The 26,355-nt window shown below is 42.3% G+C and overlaps 1 protein-coding gene across 1 annotated transcript in view; it reads left to right on the top strand.

Moving 5' to 3' along the window:
- Window positions 1-1,503: 1,503 nt before the first annotated feature.
- The window catches only part of CycD (cyclin D), a 61,931-nt gene continuing 37,079 nt past the window's right edge, over window positions 1,504-26,355 (top strand). The window contains exons 1-2 of the mRNA XM_071596912.1: window positions 1,504-2,504; window positions 16,879-17,094. Of these exons, the coding sequence (XP_071453013.1) occupies window positions 2,301-2,504; window positions 16,879-17,094 (420 nt within the window). The 5' untranslated portion in view covers window positions 1,504-2,300. The remainder of the gene's footprint in view (window positions 2,505-16,878; window positions 17,095-26,355) is intronic.

Raw genomic sequence — 26,355 nt, 5'->3', positions numbered from 1 at the left:
CCTTACACCTTCGACAAAATACCTCATAGTTAACTACTTGCAAAGCTAGAAGCATATATCATAAATAAAAATATCCGGGGTTGGATTAAAGACTTTTTTAATGGTCGAGTACAAAGAGTAATCATAGATGGAATTAGCTCAAAGTAGTAGTTACTTCAGGTGTTCCCCAGGGAAGTGTTATCGGAGCTCTTTAATTCCTAATTTACGTTAACGACATTGACTCCGTAGTCACTAGTAAGATATGTTTATTTGCCGATGATGCCATTTACCGTAATATCCGTGATCCTGAAGACAGAGGCTTTATCAGATGACCTTACTGCTTTACAACGCTGGTATGAAACTGCGCAATTAGAATCAAACTTAAAAAGTGCATAGCCATAATGTTTTGGAAAAAGAGTAATTCCCTCCCGAACGCTTACTGCATTGAAATGAAATGTGTAGACTCAATTAAATACCTAGGGGTTACCCTCACTCATGATCTATCCTGGGTGAAACACATATGGGGAATATGTGGACAAGCTAACAAAAAATTAGGATTTATTAGATGATTATTGGGTGTATGTGATGAAAAGGTTAAAGATAACTGTCATATTTCGCTGGTTATCCCTCATTTACAATATGCTGCAAAAATATGGGATCCTCACGAAATTGGATTTTTTGCCGAATTGGATCGCGTGCAGCGTAGAGGAGCTAGATTTGTAAAACGTTGTCCTGATAAACTTAGTAGCGTATCCAAAATATTAGAGCAGCGAGGCAGGGAATCACTCGTGCAGCGAAGGTTAAATTACAGATTGAAAATCTTGCATAAATTGGAAGGACATCTCTTTTAAGCAGTAATGTTGAAAATATATTATCACCCCCATCGTACTAAGGTAGGCGAGATGTCAATAAAGTTAGAGTGATTAAGTGTTGAACAGATTGATGTAAATGTAATTTTTCCCACGAACGAAAAGGGTTCAAAATAGCATTGTCCGACCGCGGTAGGGTCATTTTCGGGTAAAAATTAGTTGGCCCCCTGCCACATAATCCCCGTATATGTATCACCCAAGAGAAGACGTGAGTGAGGGTAACGTCTAAGTATTTGATCGAGTCTACACTTTCTGAATGACTGTGGATGCACCATGATCATTTTAATTATAATCAAAATACAAATTTGTATTCTGAAATTAAACCTTTTGCGTATCTTAAATTAGTGAGAGCATTCAAAATTTTAATGAACAATTTACAAATCTAGCTCCACTACGCTGTCCCTAACAGCAGCAGCCCTTGGGTGAACTCGGGAGGGGAAAGCTGCCGCAGCAACGGAAGGGGAAGTTGGGAGAGTGTTAGGTGTTACGCCGAGGATGGAGCGCTGCTAGTCGGTCGGCCTGCCGGGAGGGGAGATGATTTCCGCGGAGGGGAGGGATGGCAGACGGAGGAGAGACAGCCAGCGGCAGACATAGCATTCTGGCCTGGTTGTCCGCCAGGGAAAGTTTCAGTTGAGCACACACTAAGCAACCCGGAGTGTGAAGTCTTTTCCCCCTCCCCTCGGTCACCACTCGCAACCCGTCCGAATCCGACCGCCCCTCGAAGCACTCTCGCCAACAAGTACTCCTTCCATTATTTCCCGTCCTGTGATATTCCGAATCGGAAACAGCGGTGTGGTGACCGATCTAAGTCACATTATTTTTTGTTTATTCATATTTCGGCGCCGGTGAGAAGCATTGTAAGGGACCTGTTGCAAGCGAGGAATCGATACGTATGCCCTGACGGAGACATTCCTGTTTTTTTTCAAGTTTTCGCTCGCGGATTTGTAGTGTATTCGTGTTGATCCCTTCGGTGCCGTCGTAATCCCTAGTTCCGATAGTCGGTCGCGCCTGGTACAGGGAGAGCACACGACCTCGGCCGCATTGGGGCCGCAGGGCGGTCTCTGCGAAGCCGGCGGATGAGGGGAAGGTTTTGCCGGGAAGGAAAAACCTTCGGTCCCGGGAAGACCATCGGAATCTTCCCTGAGCTGCCCGGAATAGCAGGGGCTGCTCGTCTTAGCGTCTACTCCTCTACGTCCAGCCTTCCGACCGAACGGCGGTCTTCGGCCGCCGAACCGGCTGCGGATTCCGCTCTGTGCTTCGCCGACGACCGGTATCTTGCCCTCACCGAGGGAGAGGACGCACTCGGCTTTCGGATGCAAAGGGCTTCGATCGAGGAGGAAGATTGCTCTCACTCTGAGACTCCTGCGTCGAAGACTGTAAACATTTATGTCACTCTGATAAGTTATTCATTTCCCTCATATCCTTTCTTGGTCTATTCTGGTCTCGTCGAAGATGGATTTAATGTGCTATGAGCCCGAAAGAGGTTGCGAATGCCGGGCCTACGAAGATCCTCATCTGGTCAACGACGAAAGGGTTTTCCAAAACTTACTGAAAGCGGAGGAAAGGAATGTACCTTCACCAACCAGCTACTTCAATTGCGTGCAGAAGGAGGTGACCCCGGAGAATCGGAAGGTTGTCGCAGATTGGTTGCTGGAGGTAAGTCGTCCTTTTCTATTAATTATAATTGCCCCATTTTTCAACTAATAGTTTTTATATTTTTAATCGCGCCATCTCTTTGCCCTTATTGCGATAGGATTAATTTTTTAACTTTGTGGTACATAATTGTTTATAAATTTTGCTATTTTTCATTTATCATGCTTATAAATTAACATTTTCTGGTCGGTATCGTCAATTTTGACCGTTTGTTTAGATTGTAGCCTACTTTAAATAACCCTTTCCGGCATTAGTGCGGTGAAATGAATTTTGTTTTTGCTTCATTGAAGAATGTCTGGGGCCCGTATATGAACGAGATAGGGAGAATGTCGCTGAAAAAATATATATTTATGTTGGGAATTTGTTCTCCGTAACAAATCTTATTTTACGATGTGAGAATTCGTCGATGCGCGCATCTCATTGGTGGGATTTTATTTGTCCTTTATGCCCTCTCCTTAGTTCTTGTATGGGTGAGGAAAAAGTAGACAATGCAGTTCATGTCCAGTTCCTTTCGTGTTCATTGCGTACGTATTACCATTTGTAAACTCTATGTAAGTAGTTGAAGGGCTTCAAGCCAAACGCGATATATTCTGACTATCCTGAAATGGGACCTGCGGCCCCATGCATGGGCCTCGTCCATGTGCATTTGCCGTTTGCGCGTGACATTTTCACCGATTTTGAATTTAATAGTGCATTTTGCAGGAATTTCAGGGTTAGTTTAAGCCATTGATCACCATCAGAAGTGGACTGGTGAATATAGTGAATGAGAGGAGACTTTATAACTTTGCAAAATAAATCTTACATCCTTTCTTGTATTTGGGAATTAGTGATGGGACCCAGCCCATCTAAGCGTACCAAATTTTGCAACATCCCCTCATTTTTCCATTCACACGGTATTTTTGGACATGCCCTTTGCGAGAATGATTCAAAAAATGCGCCCGAATATTTATCCTTGTTAGTTTAAGATGGTTTCTGATCGCAAATTCGCATCATCACAATTTCAGCCGTAAGCTTTGAACATAAAAATTATTTTAAGTCAGATTTTTCGTCCTGTTATTTTTCTGCTTTAGATAAAGACTCAGGGACGTGGTAGGACCGTGAGGAGAGCCCTTGGTCACTAACCGGAGGCCTTGGGTTCAATCCCGGGTAACATTTCGAGCACCCTCAGTTTCACCCGAGCTGTGTTTTCGGGTACCCGAGCTTCCTGGGAAACCATTCCATTCTACGTGGTACTCTGAAAGCCACCGCAAGGTGTGTGGCAGGGGTTGATTGCGAATAAGAATTAAATAAATGAAATACTGTATTTTCCAAAAAGTGATCATTGCTGCTCTCGTACTCTTTGTCCTTATTAACTTTTTTGCGTCGGCCAATAGTTTCCTGCATATTTCCTGATTGTCATTGAGAGTATAAATATTAATTAGTGGAACTTCCGTCTTCGATGATATAGACGTTTCACAAGTTATTAAAAATCTGGGGCTGTTCAAAAACTAATAACTTATGGATGAGGTGTTAAAATCCATTTTTTGAAATTGCAAAATTACCCTTGCATACCGCGGTAGGAGAGATGATGTCATTAAAATTGGAGAGATTAAGTGTAGAACAGATAGATTTAAGGTGTCATTTTTTCCACGAACGTTAAGGGATCAGAATAACATTGTCCGACCGCGGTAGGGGTCATTTTCGGGTCAAAATTAGTCTGGTGTGTTATCACCCCCTGCTACACACCATAGCGGTGGCTTGCAGGGTACTAAAATATTACTCTGCAAACCCCCTTCCGATATTGCCTCCTTAAGCCAGCCTCCCTCTCTCTCGCTAAAACAAATAACGCCTAAACTTGTCACTTGAAGATGAATTTGCAAGTTGAAACCTAGGTTTTGGATTGGTTGGAATTGTGGAAACACCGAGTGATCTTTATTGAGCCGGTCTCACGAAGTGACACCTGTAACTTCTCGGATGTAATCGACTACTGACGTCTGTTTTCATTGGTGGTATGGAGTGGGGCAAGGATTTGACATGAGTTGCACTAGCCCACCTGCTCTTCTCCTACGGCCCCTCTCCCGTCTATGATGACTTCACTTCGTTTCGTCGGCATCAGAATGTCCTAGTGTCTCCCTTTCCATGATCAATGGTAATGAATGCAATTATGAATTGGAGACGTCAACTCAGCCCTCGATAATTTTTTTAGTACCCTGCGAGCCCCCTCTAGGGTGAGTGTGGCAGGGGGTGATTACACACCCTTGATCCAAAACATATCTCCCTCCTAGAGCGGTCGGACAAACGTTATTTTGTTCTGATCCCTTATCGTTCGTGGGAAAAATGGCATCTTAAATCTGTCTGCTTCACTCTTAATCTCTCAAATGTTTAGTGATATGATCACTCGGTGAGACATCGAGGGTTTCTCAGTTATTATTGAACTGGCATCATCTCTTTCTGACCTCTCATTCTTGAGGAGGGAAATGAGCTCGTTCAATATTTTTGCCTTTCGTTTGTGAGGTTTTTAAAGTAATTTAACCCGTGATTTCCCACTCCTCAAACCGCCCCCTAGTTCTCGAGCTACCGGCGGCGTAAAAATGATGCGCTGCTTAACCCTTCCGCTGGTAAGGGGGGGCAGTCCAAAATGGATTGCGTCAATGGATCATTCATCGCATAACCGCGCGCCAAAACGAGCATCATTTTACTTCACTCGCTAGGACACCAACCGGCGACACATTCGGAAGTACATTCGCTTTTCAAGGATTGCATACTTCGTAGGCGTCAGTGGCTTTTTCTGTCATCTTTTTTCATTACGTCAAGTCCTGTGTTTATTTAACTGTACAAATATTATAAGAAAATTAAATATTATCTTTCATCGCTCCAACTTCACTGTCATTTATTGTTCTACGCAGCTGTACGTATCAGAGTTTTTTTTGTTAGGTACCCTGCGAGACACTGCTAGGGTGTGTGGCTTGGGGTGATTACATCCGAGCGCGGTAGGGCAAACGCTATGTCATCCTCATCTCTTATCGTTCGTGGGAGAAATGATATCTTAAATCTGTTCTGCAAGCTGTTCTGTAAATGTGTTCTGCAACTTAAATCCATAATTTTAACCAAACGATCTTTCCTACCGCAGTATGATGTGGCCAAAAACATTTTCTGCCTCATTGCTAAAGAGATATCCTTCCAACTGAAGCAGGGGATTTAATCTGTAATTTAATCTTCGCTTCATGAATTTTCCCCGACCTAGATCCTACAATAATTTTGGCACACTAAAATTCGAGAGATTAAATGTAGAGCAAGAGGATGTAAGATGTCATTTCTCACAAGAACAAAAAGGAATCCGAATAACATTTTCCGGCAACGGGGGGTAAAAATATTCCGGTCAAAATTAGTCCGTTGTGTAATCACCCGCTGCCACACACCCTATTGGTGGTTTGCAGGGTACTAATCAACTAAACTCAACGAATAATTATCATGACCACAAACTGAAGTATGAAACCCTAGTGAAAGGTCTGCGTCACTGATATAAAGGCGCGGTTATTTGCGATGCATTGTGTTTTTAGCAGTACACAGCAGAAATCATTGCCAATGATTGAGAATGATGGCAGTAGCCATTAGGGAGAATTGATCCACCAAACACCACGTGGAAAGGGGGTGACCGAACACCAATCATGCAACATGCCTACATTACAATATCCCTTAAACAGAGCGAAGAAGTTACTGAAGGGCGCGCATGTACCCAGATGAATTCAAACTGCTTTAAATTGATTTTAGATTGATAAAAAATAGTATCAAAATCCAGAATACGCTCTCTTCTCTCAGTGCGTGAGCCCTAATTACTTACTCCCTGCTATACTTGGATCATATTCAGGAGGGCATTTACGCGAGCATTCGGCTGAGAATACCCAAGTGTGCGGCGGGAAAGAACTCGCCCGTCGTTCCTCAAATTCCATTTTAAGCCAAGTTGTCAAGTTTCTAAACCTTCCAGCGTCCTTCATTCATTAGTACCAACTACATTTGCTGATGTTGCAACATCCTTGTGTATCACATCATGACAAGCAATATGTCATACAGCTCATCAGTGTCGGGAACCCATGCAACATTCGAAGTAAATACATTGTAAGAACTCCACTCGTTGAAAATTGTGTGTCGATAAAAACGTTGAAGTAATTGGCCGCACGTGCAATGGATGAACGATTGTATCATCAATTTATACGAATGATGGTATCCGAACGTGATTACTTCAAAAAATATAATCATTAATAGCATATAAGGGGATGTGGTATGTTGAAAAGCTAATGCCATCGTTTTGCATGAACACACGGAGAACAAAGAGTTACTATAACGGATGATCGTTCAAGAAACAAATTGATAATAGTCGCAAATAATACCCTTGTAAGAAAATTGTACCCTTTGGCTTGCAGGTACTATGGTACCAAAAATAAATACTAGATGCCCAAACTGACAGAAAAAGAGAGGTGGAGGTGATTCCAACATCACCTTACATTTGGATGTCCCATTGTTTCATGCATGTCCGATTACTTAATTTGAATTAAACACATTACCGAATTACTTATTTTTTCCTCACATCATATCCATCAACAATGGCCTATTGTTTCAATGGAATTAAGCTCAATAAAATAATTTTTCCTACTTTAGATATCACGGTACACCATAATGTTTTATAGCATTCGTTGCTGACATTATAAAACAGAAATAGTTAAAATAATATGCTGCCGGTCGGTCTTAGCGCCATTGAGAAGAGGTCATCATGGTATCGCTTTCTTATTAAATACCATTCAGTATTAAATTAACTCAAAATGTAGTAATGCGCTTAGCGAGGGCTTAACAGTTTCATATAATTAAAACTTTTTGATAAAGTCTTCTCGGTTGTTGTATTTCATTGCAGTCAAAAGAGAAATGAATACTGCATTCACGTCTACTTAGAATTTTACACTGTTAGCATGCTTAACACATTATTATCATTGATGTTACCTAATTGAGCAATCGAGTAACATTCATAAGATAGATCCTTAAAAGGCTGAATTCATTCATTGCCTTAAGTAATATTTGTGTTATGAATATATTTCAACGAGTAAGTTTTCCACCCGATGGTCGATTGATTGAGGGAGTAGAACCGTGCCCTCAATCAAGCGAAGGCCTTTGAGGGCACTACCTCGAACAAAAGTAGTTTATTGAAGATTCTTCGCTTGATTTGAACTATTGCATCGACCACACCCTATTCATAACATTCCATAACCGAGATGTGGCTAAGGAGAGGCCGAAAAGACAGCAATGGGAAGGCAGACAGTTAGTTACATTAGGGATCGAGAGCGAGCTGATTTTCCCACGGAGAACCGTATGAGTTTTTTTGTTCTCGAGCTTGCTGTTTCACTGTATTGCGTTACTCCTTCCTTGTAAACACATTAAAAGCCTAGGAGAGACTGAATGCTATTGGACGACCGGTCCACTTCCTTTCAAGCTTTCGGAGGGGCGATAAGGTACCCGCAGGGCTTCTTGATAAGGGGCGCTGGGATTAGCGGAATGGAAGCTGGGGGAAGGGGAGGACCATGTGGTCTTAGGGGGTGGGGGACAGCGACAGGAAGGCGACTGGTGAAGTGGTGCCTTCCCATTCCCTAGCCTGTTGTCACCACTTCTGACCACCTCGTCGTCGAAATTAAGACGAGCGACAGAATTTTCCCGCTGTTGAAGGTTCTAATGAGTCACGCGTGAACCCCATTCGAACTTCTGTCGCTGATTCGACCGAGAAGGTCCTCTTGGGGGGATCAGGTAATAATCGGGGTGCACTCTTGAGTTTGCTTGTTATGCTGTCGTTGGCGCTTCGTAATCGTAGATGAAAGTTGCTTTTTATTGACCTGCCTGGGAGGAGGTCAAATCCGCTAAGGTTGACTCTCAAGATCTAGAGAAATGGAGCGAGTGGTGACACCAGATTTGGTTCATATTTTATCGCTTTAAGTTCGTCAATGTCAGGTAAAATTTAAGTTAAAACATTCCTGAATCTACTAAATATCATTCAAGTGGCCGCAAGGGCGGAAGCTACGAGGTGTTATGTCCATGCAATGGTAGAATTTCCCCTTCTTACTTCTCAATTCTTCATGACCGGTCTTGTTATGGCGGGGGCCTGTTGTTTAAATGGTTTGGGTTCATATTTGTTCCCATTTTTTCCCATAGCAAACAACTATTTTTTTGGCGAATTAACTCCCTTTGGGTCTTCTTCTTGCATGCATACAAATTTGCACGGTTTTTGGTATATTTTTACTGAATATTTTTCCCTTTTCCCTTCCACCAAATGCAATGGACGAAAACAATTCACAGTAAGTTCCGCAAAATTCGACATTCAATGATCTATTGACATAATTCACTATAGAAAATAAACAATATCCTTCGACATATCGTTATCTAAATCGCATTATCGTGGATACTTATTGCTAATATGAAGGTAAGCGGTAAAGTATTCATCATCGCTCATTCGTACGTAAACTTAAATGCGTATTCCTAAAAATAAAATCGTATTCGGCTAGGGAGGTGCAGGTGGCGCGCTCGCACATATCGTGGGAAAACTAAGCACCTGTAAATCAATAGGCATCCTGAAAGAATTTTCGCCACCCATATTTTCACTTGGGAATTCGCCCCTCGGGGAATTCAGGCGACCAAATCTGAAAAGGGGCAGCAACAGGTGATATCCGCCCGCCCCCAACTCTGGATTACATGCCACGTGACTGCTGTGGCCTGGGCCAAAGGGGGATGGTTGCAACAGGTGGCCTCTTCCCACGTGGGCTGCCGGCCTAGGGCAAGCAAGCGGAGAACGCGCGAAGAAGGGAAACGGGAAAAACCCCGACGCCCTCCTCACCCGAAATAGGAGGCGCAGCGGCCATCTCCGCGATTGCATGGAATGAGATCGATTGCCAACAGGTGGTGAAGTGAATCGTGACCTTTGCCCACAGTGTAATGTCAATCGGAATAACGTTATTTTTTGGACTGCACACGGAATATCGATAGATATTTTTTGGCCGCCCTAAAATCCAAACCAGAGTTCCAAGCCTTGCTTGTACATTTCATGACTAGGCGGACTGGAATAATGGAAGCAAGATCCTTATTTAGGGACTCCTAATGCCGCTAGTAATTATTTCAGCCGGGCGATGTCCACTTCGTATGGGAAATTACCATGCGACGAATAAACATACAAGAAAATATACAAAATACTGACCTGTTTCTTAGCGGAATTCCGGTAAATTATTTCCTGTACTATTGAAATAAGTTTAGAGTAACATGAAGTACTAAAAAAGCAATCAGAATGGGCTATCCTAATACAGCTTCATACGCCCCTATTAGAATCTCCTTCTGTCTATTATGCCAATTTTGGATTAGATTTTAATAGTTTTTTGTTTTATTTAGTACCCTACGAGCCACCGCTAGGGTGTGTGGCAGGGGGTGGTTACACACCAGACGACTACGATATGTACAGATTTGCACGTTGAGGTTTTTTCCGATTTGCGATTTGAGGTTTTTTCCTGAATATTTTTTCCCTTTCTCTCCGATGTGCTATCTAATCACTTACCCTTCCCACTTGATGCTTGCACCCCATGCCACACCCTTTTGGTGAGTCGCGGGGCATTCAAGTGGACATAGATAATGCAAACTTAACGAAAAACAGGCTTATCACAAAAATACGTTGTTTTTCAAGCTTACAGAAAATCTCGATCGATTATGTAAGGAAAAGAGAAAAATGCGGCTATAGTAAAAAAAAGCACACTATTTAAGGTTTTCACCCCAAAATCACCGAAATTTCTACACATGGCAGTGTTTTCACCGAAAATACTGCCATGTGTAGAAACTCATAATAAGAACTACGAATAAGATATTTTTTGTAGAATTCAACGCTTGTTAAATGTGTCACTTTTCTATTATCGTTCTCGTAAATGGAATTCCGTATAGATTCGGCTTCAACTACCTTCCATATCAAAAAGAAATACCACCATCTTTTACTGCTTTTCCTCCCCGGTGAGAGTTCCTTTTTGGTACATGCATTGTCTTTCAATGCGCCGCTACGCATCCAAGAAGGGACAAGACAGTACGTTGTCAGACGCATTCTTGGGAAGTGAAGCAAAAACCAGTGAACTACGAGGTGCACGAGGCAATTTCACCTCAAAATCCCTGGCATCACCACCACCTGTAGACTTAATTGTCTCCAGCGTAACTTCATGGAATTCGCACAACACATTTAAATGAAAGAAGTAACTTAGTTATTCCACTCGAACCTTATTGAAATACAACCGAGGTCACATTTTAATGAAGTTTGAGTGGAATTACCAAATTACTTCTTTAATTTGAACAACTTGAAGGATCACTTTTCAGTTTCCCAACTCCCTCCTTGGACCTGGTCCAGCCTTGGTCCAGCATGTTCCAGGGACGGAGTGTTGAAGAGCGAGAGAGAGTGGCTCAGGGTGGAGCAAGGAAAGGGCACATTGGCGTGAAAGGGATTCGAGGGGGAAGAGGGGGCTTCCTTTTCTATTTGCGCCCCCTCCCCCGCGATAAAAGCGTCTCACGGAAAGCGCCGCCTTCCCCCTGCGACCCCTCCTCCGCCCTCCGGCGGAGCGTGGGAGAAATTGGTGCACGTCTTGTGAGTGGCGTTTGTATGTGTGTATGTATTTGAGGGAGAGGGATAGAGGAAGGAGATGCTCTCCTCCTTATGAATGAAAGGAGGGAGAGGACACCACCATCTCTCCTCTCGCCTACCACGAGGCAACGACTGATAAAAAGGCACTGCGTCGGGCCGCCAGACCTTCGCACACTCCCATCTCCTCTCCTTCCTTCAACGGTTACCATTCATACACCACAGTCCTGAAAATCATCCCTCTGGTGATGCCGGGGCGGACGCACTCGGCGGCGACGGGTGTCCCGGGGATTTCGGCTCAGAGAGGATGATCTCCTACGCTGTCTGCAATGCCACGGGTGCAATTATACCCTCCAGAATCGGCGAATATTCCTCATGCACTTGTAAACGATTGGAAAATGCGGACATGACTCACGGCACTAGATGTACAGTGAATGAAATGAAGTCGAAGTATCCTAGGTCCCCGATTTCCCGCATAGTATCATTTTATATGCATTTTGCGCCAGTGTTGTGCTGCGATGAACATTTCCATAAGTAATACCTAGCTCGGTGAATTCTTGTATCTTAGAATCTAAAGATGGGAAGTGTAATGGAATAATCCCTTGGAGATCGAATGATGGTTCCATACGCACAATTATAGCATTAGGTAAAACATAAGATTTACCCGGTGCCGTGACGTAATATCACGAATACTCCTGCCTCATACCCCGAAAGATGACTTGCTAGTGTCACGTAGATGGATGTAACACCCATGTAGTTGAACTGTTGAGTATCTCAATTCGAGCCCCTTTGTTAAGCTACATCTAAATACATACACACCCCGCGATTCATCAATCGGTGTGCGGCAGGGGGTGTAAGCACCAGGTGGGAAGGGTAATTGATGAGGAGGAAATGGGAGAAGGGAGAAATATTCAGTAAAAAACTATAAAATAACGTACAAATTTGTATACATGCTGGAGTAAGCCTTAATTCAAAACAAGTGTTAATTCAGCCAATAAATTAGTTATTTGTTGCATGAAAAAATTAATAAAAATGAACCACGACCATTTATACGACAGACCTCCACCACACAACAGACAGTTCGTGCAAAACTGAAAAGTTAGAAGGGGAAATTCTACTATTTCACGGACATGTAGCTCATGGTTCCGTATTACATATTCCTTTTATACGTATAACATGTTCCGTAGTTACTATTCTTCCTCTTTTCTAATACTCTAAAATTGCAATGCTCTACATTTTTTTATGTTCAGTTCAAACGCCTATACTTAGCGCAACTCGCATATCTGGTTTATACTCTTGCCAGTGAGCAGATCGCTAACTGCGACTGTTATGAATCTGTAAGCCGCTATGCAGTCTGCCATTAATCCAATGTTGCTGATAACGTGGGAACTTATGCCTTTAAAACGAATTAGATCATTTGCTTGGCAGGGCAGCGATACTTGTTTATAAATTACCACAAACAGCAGTGACTCCAAAATGTTTTGAGGAATTATGCCGAGAAACCCTGAAAAATTGATAAAACTGTTATTGGCCGATTTATTAAATATTTAAGATTTTGGATACATGCAGCACATTTGAAAACTCCAGCATACTAAAGGACCATGATTTCAAGATAAGAGGGAGTCTGAAAAAATGGATGGGATTGATATAAAATTTCCCCTTCTTACTCTTCAATTCTAATTTGCCACGTGATTGTATATATTTCTACTCCATTCGTAGGTGCAAGTTTGTGTTAGTTGGTGGTATAAGTATTTATATAAGTGTAAGTTAAAAAGGTTTTTGCATGAATATATACGAGGGTCATCCGGAAAGTAGTACCCGTTCGTGCCGCATGAAGTGCTGACGACGCGAGTAGCCGCTGGACGAGGTCAGATAGCTTCAGTGGCTTGTCTGCCTTCTCTGAGCCAAGTTGCGTGACGCTAGCATTGCCTGTGTTGTTTCTGTGATTGTTTACAATGTTTAAAAAAATTGAGAACGCCGCCAGTTGTGAAGTGAGGGCAGTGATTAAATTCCTCAATGCAAGAAACGTTCGCCCATGTGATATTCATCGCCAATTAAAGGAGGTGTATGGAGACAATGTAATGGACGAGTCGTCTGTTCGGCGGTGGTGTCGCAACTTCAACATGGGGAGGGGGAACACACACGACGATGAGCGTTCGGGGAGACCGTCTGTCATTACAGACCAACTGGTGAGCTCAGTTGACGAATTCGTGAGGAACGATCGGCGCGTCACAATTGATGACATCTGTGAGCATTTTCCCAATGTTTCTCGAACAATTGTTCATGAAATTGTTAAACACCATCTGCATTATGCAAAAATTTGTGCAAGATGGGTCCCTCGCGTATCTCAATGAGCTGGCGGCGAAGGACTATGCAGCAGGAATACAGAAACTTGTCACACGTTATGACAAATGCCTTAATTTGCTTGGAGATTATGTTGAGAAGTAGTTTAAAGTATCCTCTTTCAAATAAAATTTTTTATGTTTGTTAATATTTACTTTTGTGTCTTTATTTCACGAACGGGTACTACTTTCCGGATGACCCTCGTACGTCTCTGTGCGTGTAGGTTGGCATGAATTTGTTGGTTTTGCATGTGGTTTTTCTATATTTTACTGGTGGTGACCTAGCACCCCCCGCCTCACTCCCTTGCGGTGGCTTGCGGGGTATTACGTTGATGTAGATGAAGATGTTTATTCGAGAACAAAGAGGGATATAAACATCCGCGACTCACGTTGACTGGGGAATGAGTAAAGTAAGTTGTATGGTAGGTTATGTAGATTTCTTTTTTCTTACGTCCTTTTTTTCCGTAACTGCGGACAAACCTACGGCTTGTTTTCGAAGGTTTGGAATTTTTCAAAATCATTTCTGTCTTTCATCACGTAATTAAAATTAGGTGTCATTCTTTCTGAATATAAAGGAACTAATTTTAAGACGAGCTAGTTTGTTTAGTTGATCTTTATAATATGGTTGATGGCCATTTATTTAAGAATTGGACACACTTAATTGTTCGTTGCCTAATAAGGCAAGTTTTTTTGGTACCGTCTTTTAATGCCCGGTGCGTGACCGTAATTCCTCGCGTGCCTGATGTGGAAGCACAGATTCCGCACACACTACGGGCGGCTTTGAGGATATTATATGGATGTAAATGAAGTTAGCAAAACGTTGCATTAGAAATTATTCATTGATTTTCCTACTGAGACTAAAGAAAAATAAAATAAATTCACGCTTGTTTTATGCCATAAATGGCTATTACTCCTCACACGTTTCTAATCACACCCGGAACACCATATGAAGGACAGTGGGAACACCACAGTGGCAAAACCGACATTGGGAGCCAACTAATGCGTTAAATAGCTTTGTCAGCATCTTTCTCTACGCAGAGTAATTATTTAATGTAAAGTTCGAGCATGATTACGTCAGTCGAGAAATTTTATTCATGATTTGAAAAGCCCTTCCCTGTAGGCGATGAGGGTATTCTAGCAACGATAAACGCGAACATATGAACGGTTTTTCTACCTTGCTCCTGAATTTACATCTAATGCCCATTTAATTGATCGCTAAAAATCGGGGAGGCATTATAATCAGGGTTTTACTAAAAATGCGGTGAACGGCTATCATGGCATACATGCACATGCGCGGATGCCATTGGTCATTTTTCGTCCCATTCCTCGTCGAATGAGTCCACGTGCTGCAGTTCCCATGAATGGCTCCGGCAATCTCGAACCCTTTGGACTCATGTCTCCGACTCATAAACAGGACATGAGTGCATCGAGGCCGCAGTTGAATTGAAATGTCGTCATGCGCCTTGCTGAGGTCAAAGCAAATCTTAATGCGCGTGGCCTAGACAATTATCAATTCATCAACAAATATAAGTAAGAAGAAATGTAATCACTTAATATGTTAAAAACTTATCTTTCTGCAAACATCACTAACATTGAAATGTCGAACGTCTTTCTGTATATACTATTTATGCGCCAATGATTTGGAATGGTGATGCAACCAGCCTGGGCATTAAAAAATCGACTGCAATATTCTGTTGAATTCCCGCATTTCTAGACCGAGCTAAACTGTTCCTGTGTAATGATGACCCGTTATCTAACAGTCGCTATCGCGTTCATAACTTAACCATAACTTTGGCGATGTTCAAAGGTGAGCTGTCACATTGATGAGGTGAGATGAGGATTTTTAGCAAATAACAGATAAAAACATTTTTGGAAAAAATCTGAAAGGCGCTGCAATATCTCTCCCCACATATTACATATAATTCGTGTGATGTCTTGCCCACCAAGAAAAGCCGCCCACAATATTTCAATTCATGAATGGGATTTGACGAGCTGCCATCCAAATGCATGAGGGATGTCACGTGTTTACCGATTGGTGTATGTGCGTATATTTGACGGGCTGATATTATACAACATTGGGTAATCTTTTGCCTTATAAATGTCAATCTTAATGTCGTAGTCACCACCATCGTGGGGAACCTGTGTTCTAACTAGTGGTCACAAGCGGATAGGCCCAAGTGACGCCTTTCTTCCATTAGTACAGGGTGCGGCAAGATGACTTCCTTTTTTCAGTGCAAGTTTGCATTGAGAAAAGGAAGTTACGTTGCCGCTACTACCCATGTCCCCCTTAAAGGAAGGAAAATACTGGAGCTGTTGAAAATGAGTTGATATTATCTGCGAATACCTAGGATCTCTGCCATCTGTTGGACCGGTACCATTTAAAACTGTCGCTGGGCGTGTATCGGTACCTTGACGAGATAATTTCCGAGTTTATCCAGTGATTAACTTTCAGGAGAACTAATATTCATTCGAGTTTCACCCTTGCAGAATAAGTATAACGGCGCATCGAATTGCTGATCGAGATCAGGGTGAGAGCTTGACGAAGGGAAGCAGACTAACGAATTGACGTATAATAAGGAGCCTGGTTATCTGGTAAATCTAGACAACGATTTGGGAAGCGTTACGTGTTCAATTAAAAGTCCTGAATCCAAATGAATCCGAGCTCTAAATGAGCATTTTACAGGCCGCCAGACGACAAGGATAATTAGACTAGCAAATCAAAGGTTTCTCATCCCAAAACAACGAGCGTAACATCGGTGGAGGTTTCGATTTTCAATTATAGAATCTATTGCTTGGATTACAAGAAGTTTAAAAACAGGGGGTAAAGACAAAGATACCTCTCAAGGATAAGTCACTATTACACTCCTATGCATTGAACGCCTTACGCGAACTTGCCACTTCACAAACTAGGGGTGATAATGTTCTGGGTTTGTTAGCGACAACCATAGCCGAAAAGGTTTTAAATATAGAAACTATTAATGGCATGAGTGACCAGAGCAGTAAATGTTAAATTTTTCCTATATGGGGTCCAAAATAATTTGCCCCAAAGAAAAAAAATCTTGTTTAAAAAAGGGACCATAATGGCTTAAAGTGCGCGTTACAGAGTCAATTCAGATACAGGCACGTGAATCGGTATTCCGGACTTAATTGCAGTCGTGGAATCGAGTCGTGTTTTTTCCTGAGGCAACCGAGTATGCAGGTGCTGGCGTAATCTATTCCAATAGAACGGATTTCATTGGCCAAGGGCATGCGCAGGAATGAGATGAGTCTAGAAAAAGTGATACCTCTTCATAAATCTGAACAAAATTGCGGCCGCAAAATGGAGCATAATATTTGAAAATAGTAAAAAAAGTAAATATTCAAAAGGATTCATCGGCTATTAGTGTGAACCAATGGTTTAACGTCTTCCCTTTCTCTTTTCCAGGTGTGTGAAGAGCAGAAGTGCCAAGATGAAGTGTACCCACTGACTATGAATTACGTCGACCGTTTCCTCAGTATATACTCCATCCGCAAGTGCCAACTTCAGCTCCTTGGTACGGCCTGCCTACTCCTGGCGTCCAAGCTGAGGGAACCAAGGCCCTTGGCCGCGGAATTACTCGTGTTCTACACGGACAACAGCATCACAATCGGTGACCTCTGGGTAAGTTGAGCCATTATATTCACCAGGTATTCCATCTAATGACCATTTCCAGTGATTCGAATGGACTCCTACTATCTAAATTTTATTCGCAAACTCGGGAGATGGACGCAAACCGTGGTTTTCATTATTTTTGTACAAGATGTCTCTTGTACCTAGGCAACAATTGAGAGTGAAATATTATATGCACACACATATATATATACAAATATAACTTCTTACACACACATATATATATATATATATATATATATATATATATATATATATATATATATATATATATATACACACACACACACTCACACATATGTACACATACACACACATTTACATGTGTGTGTACACACATGTATTAAGTCTCTGCTCTAGAGTTAATTTCGCTTTTCTATTGTAACATCCGTCATAGAATCGAGCACATAATTGTGCTTTTCAATGGCCAGGGTTTAAAGAAAAATTTGCTGAGAGAACTTCCAATATCTGAACGGAACGCGACATAAGGCGACTGGACGCACTGAGCCTTGGAGTGCAGTTATTGCTAGAGACATATTTAGCAGTTACGCTCCTTGGTGGGACAGAGATTTCCCACAAGAGGCCGTCTTTCAAAATGCTTTTTCTTCTTGTTTCGCCTCCCCCTCCAAACTCCGTATGTATCTCCCTCATTTCTCTCCACACATCTCACTTCACCAGTAGTCTCCGCAGATTTACGTTTCGGTCACCACTAAGGATTGAGAAACTCATTAGGTGCATGGGGCCTGTCTATAAATTACGTCGCAACCCGAATGGGAAGGAAGTGACGTGAGAAGTGCTTGAGCAGGTTCGATGCCGCGTCAAAGGTATTAAATTTTAGTCCTTCCACCAAGAGAAATAGTGGGAAGCTGTCCATTCGGTGTGTGGCGTACATTTGTAATCGGGTGGCTTTTTAAGTCTCTTGGAGGAAGGGGATCGGGTTAAAGGTTCTTCGGCATAATTTATGGAAAATCCTGTGCGAGAACACTTTCTCACAGACTGTACCTCGGTCGTTGAGATCAGTCGAACCGGCGATGGCAACTTTTATTTACCTTAATTTCTTGGAATAATTCTAAACATAATAGAAAGTTGCAAACGACGAAATCAAGTATAGAGAAGCCAATCGCTTAACGCGTGACACCAATATTCCTGTCAATTGAACACAATTCGGGAAACCATGCAAATCATACGGTGAATACGTGATGGGCAAATTATTCTCCGTGTATTTAAAGTGTGGGACGAAGTGCTCGCATAACTGTCCACAGAGTTTACAACTCCTCCGTATATTTTACTGAGACATCTCGTTTTAATACCGACACGACTTGTTTTGAAGAGTGGGAAGGGTTTTTCAGAGATGTTTAAGGACCTCCATATTGTGCGACATGATCTGTTTGGGAGGCAGCGCTGTTTCCTGATTTCGAATGTTTCTGCTTGCCGTAACATGCATCGGTCGTCGGATTCCTGCCTTGGACTTCTGCAAGGCAATGGTTTCTTTTCGATTTAAACGTCCATAAGCTCTTCAACTTAGGCATCTCGTTAGGGCACTATCGAGAGGCGATCTGATGTCAAAAGAGGGAGAATGGGCGCCATGAAACGGCAATATCGGCATCTTTCCCGGAAGGAATAACATAAATATTTTTGTGGGAATGCATAAAAAATGTTTTGGTATTGAGAAAGAATTCACTATTGTAAGCGTACTTCAAGTTTTTCCTTTCTTTCCGCCTCTTGCGGAATTACCACTGCATCAGACGTTACGTAAGGTTTTCACGCAAGGAAGAGATTCCTTTCACGCGGTACGTATTCATTTCATCTAGTATACTCGGCGACCGAAGTCCTATTGCTGATGTCGGCGCCATAACTGTTACCCTCTTCCCAACTTCGTAATGATTAGTGCGTGGGGTCCTCGGGTCCTGGGATGGGGGAGGAATAGAGGGGTTTAGGCGGAGTGGGTTTGGGTTGGCAGGCGAATGGGCCCGTCCGGATGATGTAGGCCAAGAAGCCGACACGCGTGGGCGAGGGACCTCGGGGCTGCGAGAGGGAGGAGATGTCAATGGAGAATTGTTTGAGTGGCGACGACCAAGTCTATGAATCCCTTCACTTCCTATCTGCACCAACGTGATATCTGCATAGTGGCCCGTTAGCCACCGCAAGGACGTATGGCAGAGGGTGTCTTAAGATAGGGCGGTCCCTAGCTCCTCGCATATACAAGCTGGTACCCAGCCACGAACATTCCTTTTCGCCGTTTCAGCGTCCTTCCCCGTGCTCTCAATTGTAAAAAGCAAATCGAAGCATGTCTCTTCCATTAGAGATTAGAGAGGATTAATGTCGATCGGGCATTTGATGCTTTCTGGCAGATACTCCCGAGAGCATTCCTCTGTCATTGACTCCTCTCTTTTCGGTCACTTCTACGAGAGCGCTCATCATCCTGCAGCCAGTACTGCAGTGTCCAGAACGCCAAAGGGCCAACAGCATGTGGTTCTACGGCAGATCTCTGACGCCATGCACAAGCATTGACCGTGTGCGAGCCGTGTCGACTGCCAACAAACTAGAGCGGAATTTAGTGCGAATGGTGATGCCTTTTATGCGAAGGTGCCACCGAGACAAAAAGGGTCACATACGGCTTTCGAAGGCTTTTAAGTAGTGACGTTGCCTTTTCTTCCACCGTCAGCGTGATCCTGGGGGTGCCAAAATAGAGCCACTGGTCCAGGCGATGCGACAGAATCTGCCGAACGGAATAGGCTGTACTTGTACCGCTTAGGGGCGCAATTGCTGTAGCTGCACTTGAGGGAGGGGGGGGGAGTCTTGTTTGCCTTTTCACTGTTGGATCCGTTTCTACTTTGGGAGCCTGAAAGACTCCCCACATCATTCTCTCTCTCTCTCGCCGTTCGCGGGGGATTCCTTATGGCGTGACGCCGCACAAGACACTTCTTTCTTCCTCCCCCTCCTTCGACTCCCCCCGCTCCCCTCCCCCCAGCTACCCGCCCTCCCCTCCCAGCCAGCCACCGTGGGAAGTAGACGTGGAATTCCGTCAGACAACCTCTCCTCCAGCCGGGTCCCAGCCACCGCCTGGAGCCCCCCACACCACGAGTCTTAAAGAAAGGGGGCGGGAGAGGGGCACGGTCTTTCTTTAGACTGCCCCCACACCCTCTCCCGCCCCCGCTGCCCACACCCGCCCCTCCCTCCCCCCGGCCGTCCCCTCCCGCCCCCGGTCGGGCCCCCCACGTTTTCTCCTTGTCCGCCCCCACGCTCCCTCCCCGCTCCCTTCCAGGCCACCCATTCCTAATGGAACAGGTTGCTTGGAACCTGCGGATGATGGCGAACCTCTGGACCAACACTCGACCACCCTCCTCCTCCCCTCTCTTTCCCCCTTCAACCCCCTCCCTCCCCGCCGCAGATTCCTCACCTCCTTCGCATCTTGCCTCTTCCTCCCACGCAACTCGCCGAGCGGTTCACACCGCCTACCACGCTCCCTCATCTCTAATGCTCCCCCCTCCGCTCTGCCCCCCGCCCCCCTTGGTGTACTTGCCCCGTCCGTCGTCTCGCGTTCCCTCACTTTTCACCTCTTTGCATTCGCCTCGGTGTCCTTTGTGGGGTGCGAGTTGAATTCCCGTTTGCAGTAATGTTCGTCGTTCACTTCTTTTTAAAGAGCACCAAAAATTGGGGAGATGCGCAAAAGGGTCGGTAATTAATAAGGCCAACCAAAGGGAGGCTGGCAGGAAAAGTGGTGTATTCCTCTTCTTTTGACTTTTGCTTAAATCTTTTGCACTAGCATGAACTGAAATATGTGTATATATACTTTTATATATATAGTATGTATATATATATATATACATATATATATACATATATATATATATATATATATATATATATATATACATATATATATATATACATACATATATATATATATATATATATATATATATATATATATATGTATATATATATATATATACATATATATATATATATATATATATATATATATATATATATATATACATATATATATATATATACACATTCAATTCAAATACAGTATTTATTCGCCGTTTGGCGGGATTTCGTGTTTGAATGTGTATTTGGCCAATGTGGCTCATCTCTTTCTTCTGGCTATGCGTGCCACGAAACGCACTGTTCTTTTCCTGTATGCTGTTGTATGAATTCTAACCACTGTCCTTTCCTCTTGTGTATTGTCTATTTCTCCTTTGGTGGGTGTAACAGCCCCCTGACGCCATCTCTTGGCTAAAGAATCGGGGCGCTTGGCGACATATAAGACCCACGGATCTCAGGGTAAATTACATATCCTCGATAGCTCAAGTGGTTAAGAGCATCCGCCCGGCAAGTGGAAAGATCCGGTGTTCGAGTCCCGGTTGAGGAGATATTTTTACTCTTGTGATCCGTTCGATTCCGCCTTCCCCACCTCTATTGTGTTCGTCCTTTATACGTGTTCCTATCCCTTTTCCTTATATATGTTTCTGTATATATGAGTTTCTGTATATATGAGACACACACACAAATGTTCATATATACATGTTTATATATATACACATAAGAATATATAAATGTTTGTTTTCAATTATATAAGTATAATTTTATACGGAGAAGCGAGATGCTGGCGAACAAAAATAGACTAACATGTACAAATGAAGCACACCTATTCCGAATTTTCGGTGACCAAACGCTTTCCTTTATTTATTTATATATATTTATATATAGTGTTAACTAATGTTGCATTTACCATTTATTTCTCAAGATGGCCAATAATTAAATACGATATTAAAGGCTAAACCAAATAAAGGGGATGATGGCTCCTTAAAGCGTTGATAATGGACAAAAGAGCAGCATCTTAGAAAAAGTAGGTGGCATTTTGAGAAAATGTCTTAATAATTTAAAACCGTATGATATCTTTGATAACTGGAAATAATGTCTAGAGTTGTACTTAATTGGAAGTGATGTATGCTGGTGAGTTGACTGTTTCATCGGCGTGCCACACGTTAGATTTCCGTGTAAGTACGCCTAACGACAGCTACTCCTTGTTCGATTTCCGGAGTGCCATTCAAGTCTTGGTGAACTTCGAAGAATGAAACGAGCGCATAGCGTAAAACCGTAACGTAGCCTCCAGGGATGCCAATGGCTTAATAGTTTCTCTCCGTGAATTCCTCTTGCATCCTCGACAATTATCTTCATTCCACTCCCTCTGAACAGCTGTGTAGCATGTTTTTTTTTATTCTCCAGGCCGGTTTATGAAAGTATGCTATATAAGAGGAGATACATGTAACAATAATTCGTAATAAGGTGATTATCTCTTTGCCACGCTGCATCTTCCAAGTTAATACAATCAACTGCTTATGGAGAGCTTTTATCGACGTTCTTGTAGCAGGCACAAAGGCTGACGTTGCCACGTAGGAAAGGATCTTATTGTTTATTAAAACAATGTTTCACGAGTGGTAGGCGTTTATTTACAATCAAAATCTCGTCTAGGGAAATCTTTTCCACTCTAACGTGGTGTTTAGTCTCTATTTATTGATTACTTGAAAGTAGTCCTTCACTTTACTCCTGTTTTTTATGCGCAAGTACGAGGTAATTTGGGTAAACCTCGAGGCAATTAACGCATCCTTAAGCCTTCAATTGACTTCGTATTTAAAGTGTTTGGTTTATTTGTAGGGTAGCATAGTTTTATGTAGATAGGAACCCATTTCATTTCCATGTCATTTTCATGTCTCCTGAATCAAAGGCAAAATGTTTAACGGATTAGTTTGTATGCTTAATCCTCAGACGGGATGCAGTACCGCATTTGCGCCGTTATTTTTTTTCACCAATGTTCATACAAACTTATCATCAGTTTGCAATGCCACCAACTGCAATGGATGTAAATATTTTGATGCTAGACGTCGGGCTCCTTATCCCATGCCTCTCTTCACAATTTTTTCGTTCTGTAATCAGTGCGAGAAAATCGAATGTATCCCGCCCTTTTAATGGCTAGATACTTAGCCTTCAACCCTCCCCCTCCCCCACGGGCCCGCCTTATCTTTAAACTACGTTTTTAAAAGACCTACCCTTTAACAGCAATGGAGGTAGAAGGGGGAACTCGTAACCTTAGGGCCTTGGAGAGCCAAGGGAATACCTCTGCATTCCAGGCCATCGCCTCCACATTATTATGTCTGGACCCACATTACGTGCCCCCCGCCCCCTGCGAGCTCCTTCCTCCCTGCCGCCTGCAACCCCCTTCCCCGCGTCCGACCCCTGCTGCCGCCACCCCTTCCTCCCAAACCACAAAACCTCCCCCCTCCTCCATTGAGGCAACCCGCGCTAATGAAGGAGAAATGAAAGTGGGAGAAATTTATTCTCACACCAGCCTAACATCATTCAACAAACCACCGGAATGTTCTCCCCCTCACCCCCCGCTTACCCTTCCCTCTCTTGTCCCCGGCGATGTTAATTTCGCCCCTCCCACCATCCCTCCTCCCTCTTTCCTCCCCCGAGTATCCTCACGGAGTGGGTTGGCAGGCGGGAGAGGGTGAATACGGGGGAATGGGAAGGAGGGAGAAACGATTCGCGATTGTTTCGCGTGCCTCCTCTCTCTGCCCTTGAACCCTGTTCTCACTCCCTTCTCTCCCTCCTCACCTCCCCTCCCTCCCTTTGCTCGCCCCGATCCTCCTCACCCATCTCCTCCTCTTCGACCTCCACATCCCTCCGCCGTCAATAGCTTTCTCCGCTCTCATCTCTTCTTCTCCCCATTCCAAACTTTTACTTTTCATCTCCCCATTCTCTTTCTCTCACTCTCCCTCGCTTATGTCCTTCCATCGCCCAACTATGCGCGACCTCCCTAACCCTCACCAATGGCAACCGTCATATATATATATATATATATATATATATATATATATATATATATATATATATATATATATATATATATACACATACATACATACACACACACACGGTTGCCATTGGTGAGGGTTATAGAGGTCGCGCATTATTTGAAGCAGGAGGATAGACGTAGACTGGAGGCTTTTGAAATGTGGGTGTGTAGAAGAATGGAGAAGGTGAAATGGACAGAGAAGAAAACAAATGAGGAAGTACTTGGTATGGTGGGCCAAGAGAGGGGTTTGTTGGGAGAAATCCTCTGGAGGCAGGAAAAGTGGATGAAGGGGGTTTTGACCGGCAGCGGGATTTTGAAGACTGTAATTGAGGGGAGGATGTTAGGCAAACGAGGAAAGGGAAGGAACAGGATAGGAATGTTGGACGGGATGAAGGGAGGAAGAAAGTACTCGGAGCTGAAGAGGGAGCTGATGTAGAGTAGGATGTGTTTTGCTAGGGGTCACAAATTATTTAATTAGTCATTATTTCCATCCAAAAACCTACCTTAACCGGTAGATTACCTAAATAATAAAATAATAACTATATATATGTATATATATATATATATATATATATATATATATATATATATATTCTTTTTAAGGTAATCTACCGGTTAAGGTAGGTTTTTGGATATACAGAACTACCAAATTATATACATACTATATATATACACCCACGTCGGACTGTAGCTGTAGGAACTTATGTCTTTTATGGCTCCGAAACTTGTTCTTTGTGGCAAAGCGATCGGCGTAGATAAGAAGCCTTTAAGAAGTGGGTGTGGAAAAATCAGGAGAAAATTAAATGAAAGAAAAGAGAAGCAAATGAAGTTGTGGGCGTAGCATGGGAGGAGAGTCGGCGGGGAGTCCGAAGGAAGGTAGTAGGACAATTGGATTCAGGAGTTACTATGCGGCAATGGGATGGGGTAAACGGTGATAAAGTGGAGAATTCTGGGAAAGCAAGGTGAAGGGAGGAAAGGATTAGGCATATTCTATGAGACTAGGAATTAAGTGTGCCGTGCTAAGGAATGAGTCACTGTGATTTTTAGTATTTGGTATTTTTGTCATGTTATTAGGGCTTGGGAGTGCAGTGGTGTGTTGCCCCAGGGTACATACCCTAAGATACACGCTAAGAACGAAAATAATTCGAGTGGAAGCTATCCCGGAGGATGTGAATAAGCATTTGCAACACTGCGTTGAAGCCTTCGCAGCGAACCATCTGCAAGTAATTGAACGGGAGTTACGTTACCTACGGGTTCCAGAGAACACCTTCGGAAAATCTCTTTTTGACCGATACATCCTCATGTTTCCGCTTTCCGCTCTCTACGTATTTTCTAATATTCTGCGCAACCACATGTCAATAGCCTCCATTTACGAATATCATATTGATTCAACGATCATTTTTCCGAACCGCACAAAACCACTCACCATATTGAAGTTTTTTATTAAGTGCATGCAATAAAAACGTTTCTCAATTATTAATTACTGCTCCACACACAATGTGTGTGTGTATATATATATATATATATATATATATATATATATATATATATAAATATAAACATACATATATACAGATATATATATATATATATATATATATATATATATATATATATAAATATAAACATACATATATACAGATATATATATATATATATATATATATATATAAATACCTTTAAAATCCACACACACACACACATATATATATATATTTATATTTATATATATTTATATATATACATATATATATATACATATATATATAAATACCTTTAAAATCCACACACACACACACACACACACATATATATATATATATATATATATATATATATATATATATATATATATATATATATATATATATATATATATATACATACCTTAAGGGTGTTGATTAACTTTATTAAAGAAAAAAATACCTTTAAAATCCACACACACACACACACATATATATATATATGTATATACATATATACACACACACACACACACATATATATATATATATATATATATATATATATATATATATATATATATATATATATATATATATATATATATATATATATATACATATATATATATGTGTGTGTGTGTGGATTTTAAAGGTATTTTTTTCTTTAATAAAGTTAATCAACACCCTACGAAAGGAGATCATTTTTACTGAAATTTTCGTGATTGTCGTTGAAATATTTCAAAAGCGTTAGGCATTTTTGTCAATAATATTAACCTTCTAGCGTTTATCCTCGCATCGCTATATACAGATCTGCATCGAGTGACGTTGCATTGGAGTTTTTATTCCATTGAGTAGGAGTCTTTGAGTATGAGTAGGCCCCATCCAACCATCAGGATGATTTTACAGTTTTCCCACTCC

This window comes from Hetaerina americana, unplaced genomic scaffold (genome assembly GCF_022747635.1).
Source record: "Hetaerina americana unplaced genomic scaffold, ioHetAmer1.1.p SCAF_8, whole genome shotgun sequence".
Taxonomy (NCBI): Eukaryota; Metazoa; Arthropoda; class Insecta; order Odonata; family Calopterygidae; genus Hetaerina; species Hetaerina americana.
Note: the sequence above shows the minus strand (reverse complement) of the source record. Positions and strands in the feature narration are given on the sequence as shown.